Below are 10479 nucleotides of genomic sequence, written 5' to 3' on the forward strand. Positions count from 1 at the left end.
TCTATATTCATGATAGAAGTTGCATCATGATTATAGGTCATGATGTAATTTATATCTCTCTTTTTGGTTATAATACAGTATTTAGTTACACTTGTTCACAGACACACCGTCTGCTGTCAGAGAGCTGCTCAGTACAGAGGATCATAATTGTGAGTTTAATCTGGGGAGCGACAGGAACACGATTGTTACATTTTGTAATGAAATGACCGAGATTTAGCAGCGCTGCTAGCAGCTCGTTCCTCTGAAGAGCTGACAGTGATAAAGACGAGAAAAGCCGAGAATCTGGTCAGAGTTCTGAGCTGCCGTTCTGCGCCGACAGTACAAAACACCAGAACTACATAACATTGTCTTTGTTTGATGTGAATTTTATTTTTCGTTTGAATTTAAAAATAATAAAGTTCATGATCTGAGTCTTTATCATTATGTTTGGGCCAAGAACAGTTTTTAATAAGACTAAATAAAATATCTGGGCTCATTTAGTCCATCACAACCAGAACCTCGAGGTTCTCCATTGCTGAGTGTCGCTGCAAATCAGCGGAGAAATGACTGCAGCTGCTGCGCTCCAGACCGTAATATGAAGAATCTCCCCACTGGACCAGAACCGAACCGAATCACACATTAACCTGTCACAGAGAGCAACTTTCCACTAGAAAGTGTCGTAAGGTGCCCTTTCGGAGCTCGGGTAACTGTTGTGCTGTTCGTGACTGTACTTTAATAATCAGACCAAGTTTAGTTTGTGGCAGCAAAAGGTGTGTCTTGAACGCTCCCAAAACAAAGGCGGCAGTTTTCATTGCGCACAGACAGATAAGGAAACAAAAAGAATTAGGCTAAAACTTCTAAACTTGAACAGAGAACCCAGAAATGCTTTATGTGTGTTCATTTCATTGTGTGGACAAATAGCCAAGGGAAGAAAACCCGCATCTCCGAAGCAGCTGAGTCAGTGAAGTAGCTGAATATGCTAGTGTGGGCTAGGAATAAGGTGGATACCCAGATTTCTTTTTCAATGGAGACTTAACAGTATGAAAAATGGTTACAACCCAAACAGAATACAAATGTTTTCAATGTGGTTGGAACATGCTGCAAAAAAAGAAGAAGAAAAAAGACGGAAGTATGTTTTCTTACATTTATGTTTTTTCATTTTTTATTTATTTTCTAACCATAAAGGACCGATCATTTTGTAGAGTTTCTATTTCTTGGCAGTCCCATTCGTGCAGAGCTAAAGACATGCAGACAGTGCAGACACCCTGGTCCGCTCGCACAGGACAGAAAATGACAGAGCCTCTTGTTTTGCATAGTGCTAACATGAAAGAGTTGATATTAAGCCCATGTTGGCTAGGGCACACGCAAATTTTGAGGGCAGAATTTGAATGTGATTTGCCAGCGCCAAGACTTCCTCATGTGGCCCAGGTACGGCTCACTGCATCTCTGAAGGCTGCGTATGGAAATCAACTCGCTCAAGCTCAGTCAGATAATGTGTTTCAGTCGGAGTGGGGGCAGGAGGAGGGGGGCGTGAGGTGGTTGATGGTTGGGGGTGGAAGTGTGGGAGGGACTTATCCTGGTTTCCAAAAGGAAAAAATCTTCCTTACTATTCAAAACAGGATATGTATTATATTACACAAATAAATTTAGCTAAATTTCAAAATACAAATTTGAAATCAATATTTCATAAAAGTTCACTTTAAAGTTATTCCATCACCTCTTTTAATTTATCAATTTGTGATGTTTCAGTACTTCAACATATTCTAACACGTACTCCACATTTACAGTTGTTTTAAGTGAAGAAATTCTTACTGGCTAGCTAACCTTTGCCAACACTTTTTATGTTTTAAATTGTAAATGCATAAAATTTCCTGTATCAATTTTTTGTTTCTTTTGCTTTGCTTTGCTTGAGCTCATAAATGTAGTGTTAAAGCAGAATGTCTCATTGCACCTGGATGCAAATTGTCAGATGGGAGAAAGCTGCTAAAGTGGGATGATGTGAGATGTTTTTACTCCTGCTGTCCCGGTTCATGTTCCAGCATGAGCTGGATTACTCTGTGGTCAGAGCTAGCTTTACTCTCTCAATGGCCTTTTTATTCTCCGAGATAAAACCTGGCATTGGTTAACATAGGACGGGAACGGCTATCGTTACTATGTGCCTGTGGTCATTATTGGGTCCCTAAGCAACATTCACAACCAGACATGTAAATACTGCATTGACAAGCACATAAAGTGCTTCCAAAATTGTAAATAACATCTCTTTTTGATTTAAACAGAAGATAACATATTTGATTTTTTTATATATATATTTTGTTTTCAAAAATAACACCATAACACAAGGTTCCTCCAATAAAATTTACCAAAACAGTCTCAAAGTGAGACTGCTGTATTCATCTACAGTCTTATATAAGACAGAGACACATGTAAGAGGTGACATTGAAGTAATTATAAACTAGTCATCATAAACCATCAGATACTTGATACAAATGTCTGATCCCTTTTATTGCCAACTTTTGCCATATCCAAAACTGACGATTCTACTTCTCAAGGTGGTTTAGGGAGAGATCACATAATTGCAGCAAAATTAGATTTAGATTTAGAAATGAAATATAGTTTGCATAAGTCATTTTTATCCTTTAGATTTAAGAATTCCAATACCTTGAATTGCATCCATTCAAAGCTAACTTATCACTGAGTCATGTCAAGTCAGACAAGCTACTGATAGCCTAGTTTTAAAGCAAACCACTAAGCATAAAGAAAGTACTAGCAGGAGCATGCAGGTCTGTAGCTGTATTTGTGGAGCCAGAGTTGCATCAGTATTTAGAAACGAATGATAGAAACTTTAATTGAAATTCCAGTTGGGACCAACTTTTAACATGTGTGAGGAAAAATGAATATTCTGGATAACGTGGTTATTTAGTTATCAGACGGCAATAACTAAATAATAAGGCTTGACACACAAAAATAATTTAAATCATAACAACAGTATACAAAGAGAGAGGTTGAATAAGCTAACGCTAGCAGCCATTTCTGCCTGTGAAAAGATCCTGAGTAGGATAAGTTACACAAGTATGGAAGGCTTTTTGTAGCCATGTGCTGAGTCAGCTAGTCCTTCCGGAAAGAAACGTAAAGCTATGTGTGTTTTAAGTGAAGTGTTAGTGGAATATTACAGCAACTTTGTATAACCAAGCTAACTTTATGTTTGAGCAGACGATTGTTCAGAAACTCTGGGTGGAGAAATATCGTTATTGCTGCAAGACATAGTTGCTATCATGTATTAATGAAAATATGAAATTAAAGTTAATATCTCAAGAGACAAAACTTGCTTGAATTGTTTACTGACTTCTAAGTTAGATATGCTTGTGACGATTTTATTGCTATATTGAACAGTTCAAAAGAATGAAATAATGACAATGACAAGTCGATTTTGTCATGAGATGTTCAAAAAGCGGACCCAAATGCAGAGGGCCTTAGACGACAAGTAGTAGACGATAGCTTTAATGAAAAAAGAATGACCATTAACATTCTTTTTGGTCATTCTTACATAATGACCTGGTGAATACCAGGCAGATTCCCAGGCAATTCATCAGGTAATCTGCAAAAGCCAAAAACCAGAACCACTAGGAGCATGATGAGGAGGATAAAGTAGGAACCAGACTACACAAAAGAGAAACAAATTAAATTAAAGCTGCAAGCAGCGTCAAACGGACCTGCAGCTCAGCGCTGCTCTGGCCTCATAGCAACGGCGGGGGTTCCAGCACGTCTGCCTGCTCAGAAAACGGATCTAACATTATAGAATAACTAGACCAGTGGTCCCCAAACTACGGCCCGGTTTAGGTTTTTTAGAAACAGGAAAAAGTCAGTTTTTTAACCTAAAACAGAATTTTAGGTTAAAATTCTGTTGAAAATTACAGCACTCATTAACTTTTACTTTCCAAAATTAGACAACTGCAGAGATAAAGTTTTTGTTTCATAATTTGCTTATAAACTGTAAGCAAATTTAATAACAATGCAAGAGAGCATTCAGATTTTTTTTTCATATACCGTATTGTCCCGATTATAAGCCGCTTATATGTGGATTTTTCTTCAACCACCAGGGGGCTCTTTAGCAGGAAGTGAATCATTGGAAGTCAAAATTGGAAATAAAAGAAGAAAGCGCCCATTAAAACAGAATTAGGTTTTAATAAGGAATTGAAATTTGAGAATGTTGTTGTTCAGTTAAATAGCATTGAGGGGAAAAAGAAGATTTTTCATTTTTTTTAAATAATACTGGGATCATTATGAGAATTTGAGGTATAGATATTAGGATCCTGTAGATGGCAGTAGTGCAACAATAATTGATGCAAGCTGCTGTTGAAATCTAAAGGAGAAGAAGAAGAAGAAGAAGAAGCAGAAGAAGAAGAAGAAGAAGAAGGCGTCTATTTTCATTTAGCACATGCTAGTAGCAACACGAAGGATCAGCACTTTTACTGTTACAGTTACCGTTCAGAAACTACCGTAATCAGTTCAGTTAAATCTAAACTTGGCAACTTTTTCCTTTTCAACCGTAATAAATGTGATATTTAATTGACCTGTTATGACTCAAATGTTGGGTGTCCGCCCCCCTCTGCTGCATCGTTGTGGAAAACCAGGAGCGGCAGAGATATCTGAGGCTTATATGTGTATGTTTACTGTTTTTTTTAAAAAAAAAACTTTGGGGTTGTGGCTTATAGTCCGGTGCGGCTCATAGTTTGGAAAAGACTGACTATAATCCTTCCTGGATTTATTCTGTGAAGAACCCAGAGAGGGTTATGTGGTTGTTATTTATTTCATTAATAGTGTTATTATTTATTTCCTGACTTTTGTTCTGTGAAGAACCCAGAGAGGGTTTTTTGATTGTGCTTTCTGGAAAACAATAAATTTCTCTCCTGCAATCGTCACACTTTTCCTATTACAAACTGACTCTGGTCCCACCAAGGAAGGGAAAAGTTATGTGGCCCTCACAGGAAAAAGTTTGGGGACCCCTGAACTAGACTTAAGAAACATAATAAACTAGAGTAACTAAGAATAACTCTAAAAAAAGTAAATATAATAAGGACTAAAGAAAAGTAAAACAGAAACAAGACTGATCTAATTAAAAACAGAACAAAATTATCAGAACACAAAAACAATCCAAGATCCTAAGAAATTTGGAACAAAAATAAATTGGTAAAATTTTCTTTTAGAAGCTTATGGGAGGCAATTTTTCACACACCTGAAGAAAACCGAGTATCTGTTTTCACTGCCCTTGTTTTGAAATTGTGTGTTTTTTCCCCTTGGGTTAAAATTTATATTTTGATTGTTTTATTTATTTTAAAAGTGCGCTATTTTTTGATCGATAAACAATTAATTGGAAATTTAGGATAAAATTCTGTTGAAAATTACAGCACTCATTAACTTTTACTTTCCAAAATTAGACAATTGCAGAGATAAAGTTTTTGTTTCATAATTTGCTTATAAACTGTAAGCAAATTTAATAACAGGAAGTTGGTTGTAACTAGTTGTTTCAGTCCTATGATTTCATCTAGAAATCAGAATTTGACCATTGAATTAAACGTGTTTGAGTCCCTGGTGGAAGGCCTCAAATGCACCTTGTCATGTTTAGTTTGAGGCTATCTATGAAAAATCTGACATGATATGATTTTAAAAATCCTGGCAAGTTGGTCAGTTTTCTTGTTAGACTGATCTCCCAAAGAGAAACGGTCCTACAGCTGAAACTTCACCTATTTGTGGGTTAGAATGTTTCAGAGCTTTTCTCATGTGTGTGGTACACACATCACATGAGTTAAGCTTATTTGTTGAAAAAAAAAAAAGTAATTTAGGCCAAATTTAAGTTAAAATTCCTTGTGAAATTGGAGCAATCGTGGTGCTTTACAGTCCAAAATTACACAACTCTAGGCATAAAGTGGCTTCTCTTTTGCTTATAAATTGCAAGCAAATTTAATAACAGGTTGTCAGTGGTTGTCTTAAACATGTGAATGATGTCAATTATGTATGTTGACTTGCTTCTTATTTCATTAATACAAAATATATGACAAGAACAGTGAGTAAATATCTACAGCTAAAGAACAAACAGCTAACCAAAAGCATAATAGATTAAATTCTGCTAATTAATTTCATATAACATCATAATCATAAATCATTTTTAAAAAAGTGTATAACTGTATAATTTTAGTGCCCAGTAGCTTTAAAGGTTGGAGTGGAGCTGCTAAAGAAGTTTGGTTTATCCTGCAGCCATAGAAATCCAGAGTAAACGGATCAGGACGAAGGACGAGGACTGAAACAGGAAATAGAAACAAGTCTTTACCAAATAAATAGTGGCTGTATGATGTTTTTATTGTTTTACTCAAATTAACTTTTCTTAAAGCAAAACTGAATTAAGTAAAATAAAAAGTCGGATTTGCTGCCTATTAGATTTGCATATTAATATTTCTGAAGCTGGGAATATGACAGCTGTTTCAGATTAATGTTGCTGCCTTCAGCAATCTGAAAACATTCTTCAGCAACAGACGTAAACTCACTGACCCTCTGAATGAAGCATCTAGCCTGCTGCTCTGTGGCGTTTGGCCCTGGGCCGGAATCGGATGAACATGGAGTTCAGCTTTCAACACAGAATGAGAGAGAGTGCACACCTCCCCCACATCCCAGTGGATCCTATTTGGTCATCACTCATAAAACAAAAATGGAAACACTACACCTGTCCATTAAAATAATACATTTGTAAAATATGAGTCAGAATTTAAAGCAGCTGTATTTTCTTTTTCCTAAAACCATATGCAAAGCAGAACAGGTTTTTAATCACCATGTTTTGTACAGGAAGAACTGCATCCTTCCAACCTCACCGGTCTGAATGACACAATTCACATCAAGGTCAGTGGCCCCCAGTTAAAAGTAGAAAAAAATAAAAGTGTCCATGTCTAACAAATGTATGATTACTACAAAAAGGCTAATGTTTCCTTTATGCTCATTGCAAATATTGTTACATGTCAAGAAAATAAAGGAAATAACATATCTGCTCATTATGATAACTGTGTTGGTTTATCTATTTTTTACACATAATACTGTGATTGAGAGCGCACAAAAATGTTCATGAGGAAGAGATAATATCTGCTAATGTTCACTTCATGTGTAAATATTTGACTCTTCTTGGATATCTTGGGATTTTTCATTTAAAAGGTTTTGAGTAGTTTTGTTACCTCCAGTAAAAAACACTTTTATCTCTTCATCTCATTATGAGTCTAGATTAGTTGGTGATGAAGCTTAAAGATATTGGCTCTGCTGATTGTGGGCAAGATTTATAAGAACTTCTGCCATCTTTAAAGTCTGCTCTCAAAAGTATCAGACAGGCTCATTTGAATACCTTTGAACTGTTGCCAACTTTGCATTGGTTGGTTTTTTATATGGAAGTTCATAAAATAATGTTCCCATAAGCCTCTCTGACTATTTGGAACTGGAGATGGCAGAAGTTTTTGGTCTTAGCCAGGCTTGAACAGAGATGTTAGCTTCAGCCTGTGTGGCTATCTAAAGTGGCTACATAGAGATTTTAGAGAGATATTCCTGCGTTATCATTAACCATAAAACTATGCAAACTGAAAGCATGAAAATAACTTTGCTTCAAGAAAACACCGCAATTTTGAGAAAATTCCCATTTTTTGATAGTTTTTGCGCAAGGATCAGGTGTTTTTTGATAGTATTGAAATAGATGTGTTTTACAAAAATTACAATGGAAACACTTTTTCCACAACAGACGAGCCCCATGATCAACAGTCAGATGTTACTGCTGGCTCAGAAGATGACAGGAAGTAGTGACAGGATGGTGATTTGTTGTTGTTTTTGGACAACGTGCAGCTTCACCAGAGCTTTCACAGCATCAGACAGTTTGTATCTTATTCTATTCTGTAAAATCGATGACGGTAATTTCTCCAAAATTCTGCATACGTAGGTAGGTATAAGGGGCTTGTCGTTCTAATGCCTGAATAAGATGACAAATATAGCACTACTGCTATGGCTGAATTATAAATAGAATCTCACATAACAGTTTGCATCCATTGCTGACATGATTTTTAATGAATTTATAGTGAAATTGTGTTTTTTCGACATGAGCAGACAATAGACAAAGATTTGCGCATGTTTGGAATGGAAACGCAGCATAGAGCAGTATTTCCTGTGCATGTTTCACATGTTGCCTCACTGTAACCTGTTAGCATAAAATCCTTTTAGCTCTGGTACAGCAGACTTTGTTGGGAGTTCTCCATGGAGAACAACTACCCACAACTTCCAACCACTGAAGTTATGAACCTCTGCAGAAATTTCCAGAGCAGAAAGTGAAGGTATGTTTTCACCTACAGTTTTATTGTCTTATTGTATCCCATGCTGTCTCCCAACCGGCTGAGCGGTAAGCAGCCTGCATATCTACAGAGTGGACATGCCACCATTAGACCAATGAGTGAATACTGTCCCATAAAAGCCTTTTGACAGGCAGTTTGTGGTAATGAAAAGCCAGTCTTGTTTGTGCATGCAGGCATTTAAGACACAGCCAAATTTGTCTGTAAATTCAAGCTAGTGTGTGTGTGTGTGTGTGTGTGTGTGTGTGTGTGTGTGTGTTTTACCAATGTGTGTGCGTGTGTGTGCTTGACAACAATAGGAGGTTTGTCTGGAGCCTGTTCATGACTGAGGACAATATCGGCTGGCAGGTGTGTGTTGATCAAACTTTGCATAGGCAACCTCCTGCATTGGCCTTTTCTCTGTCTGCCCTGCGTCCCCCCGCCCCCCACCTCCACCTCCATCTCAAGCTCCAGCTCCAGGGAGCTTTTTATTTTTTTGAAGATCACGGCCATTGCCTTTGCATGCATTGTGTCAATGTTCTTTTGTGAGGTTAGGATAGGACTCTGTGCTTTGTCTTTATCCACACACACTGTGCTCAACTATTTACAGATGGTCTTTATGAGGCCTTGAGGGCAGCAGAAACAGAGGGGGGAGGCACATACAGGTGGTCAATAGATCAACCATTGACTTATTAGTGCACAAAACAACAGTAAATGTAAACGGAGAGGATAATATTTGAAGGCAGTGCCGTAATTGTGTCATCAACAGAATGTCAACTGTGGCTACGGTATTTGGTTTGGGTGAAGGATGATGAGGGAGACAGACAGCACAGGAGGGTACAATAGCAAAAACAGTTGGTGCTTACAGTATATCTGGGCCCGCTTGTCTGTCGGGATCGCTTCTCAGCCAGCAGGTCTTTCACTGTGTGTTTAACCCGGACACCCTGGTACACTCTTTTTGAATATTCTGAAGAGTAGAGACAACAAAAAAACGGACACTGAGAGGAGATTTAATCTCAGCTAGAAAACATTCCTCCTCCTGCACAACTTCATCCAAATTTTCATCCATTCCCACAAAAGTGCGTTCATTTGAATACATCACAGTTTTATGCATATAGGTGAATGACTCTTAGGGATTGTGTGTGTAAATGTCATGGAAATTGCCCTTGGTCTGGTTGTTCCAAATGGTCAACTAAAATGAAGCAATTAGCTAGAAACACTTGATTTCAACCAGGCAGAAAGAAAAGGTTGGAAGGTATGGCATTATAAAACATGCATGTTTTTCTTTTATTAATGAAAAGAAAATATGCATGTTATGCATGTTAATGAAAAAACATGGATTTTGATAGAAATGAGAAATCCCATATATTTATTAATCAAGTCATTTTTGGTATTGGATTTTATAAATCTCACGTTGGTGCTGGTGTGATTTGGGGACATTCCTGGGAAGCGAAGGTCTAAACTCAATGAAAATGCAAACTTTATTATGCAAACGGAAATTGCATGCAAAAAACTGTATGTAAAAGACCCCAGCTTTTTGAATGGATCTTTTAGATAAGCTCCAAATCTGCCCAGCAAAGAGATTCTTGAAAATGAAAATAAAAAATGTAATCTGGATTTCAGTGTTTTTCTTTTTTTGCATTATTCTAAGTGAAAAGAAAGTCAGGGTTTTACTCAATTTTCAAAACAATCACAACATAGAATTACACTTGTTCAATTAGACATACATAGTTCCTGCCAGTAGGTTTCCTCATATTCCTGTTGTAAGAAGCGCTCTGCAGAGATAAACATGATCTAACAAGTTTCAGGTACTAACTGTCACACACAGTAATGAAAATCACAGCATGCTGGCACAACAAAAAACAGCAGAGAATTTTGATTTCTTCATAGCAACACTGATTTTCATAACATTTCTTTTAGGAAAAGGAAGACGGGCATATGCATGAATGAAAAAGTCTTACCTGTGTCCATGATGCAGCTGAACGGTGTATCATGTACTCACACACACTCATACACACACCCACAGAAGCTGTTCTGTTCTCCCTCAGCTGTATTTGCCTACAGTGGCTCAGTGCAGGAGTGCAGCACCATACTGACTGGCGTGCCACTCAGAGAGCTATAACCACTCTGTAAAGAGGGCAGGGACACATGGCACCTC

The 10479-nt window shown here is 37.4% G+C and overlaps 1 protein-coding gene across 1 annotated transcript in view; it reads right to left on the reverse strand.

The window, feature by feature from the left end:
• Nucleotides 1–10479, reverse strand: part of pou2af2 (POU class 2 homeobox associating factor 2) — an 18172-nt gene extending 7693 nt beyond the window's left edge. The window contains exons 1-2 of the mRNA XM_007542408.2: nucleotides 10283–10479; nucleotides 9188–9288 (exon numbers count right to left, since the gene is read on the reverse strand). Coding sequence (XP_007542470.1) covers nucleotides 9188–9288; nucleotides 10283–10292 — 111 coding nt within the window. The 5' untranslated portion in view covers nucleotides 10293–10479. The remainder of the gene's footprint in view (nucleotides 1–9187; nucleotides 9289–10282) is intronic.

Source organism: Poecilia formosa, unplaced genomic scaffold (assembly GCF_000485575.1).
Source record: "Poecilia formosa unplaced genomic scaffold, Poecilia_formosa-5.1.2 Scaffold687, whole genome shotgun sequence".
Lineage (NCBI taxonomy): Eukaryota > Metazoa > Chordata > Actinopteri > Cyprinodontiformes > Poeciliidae > Poecilia > Poecilia formosa.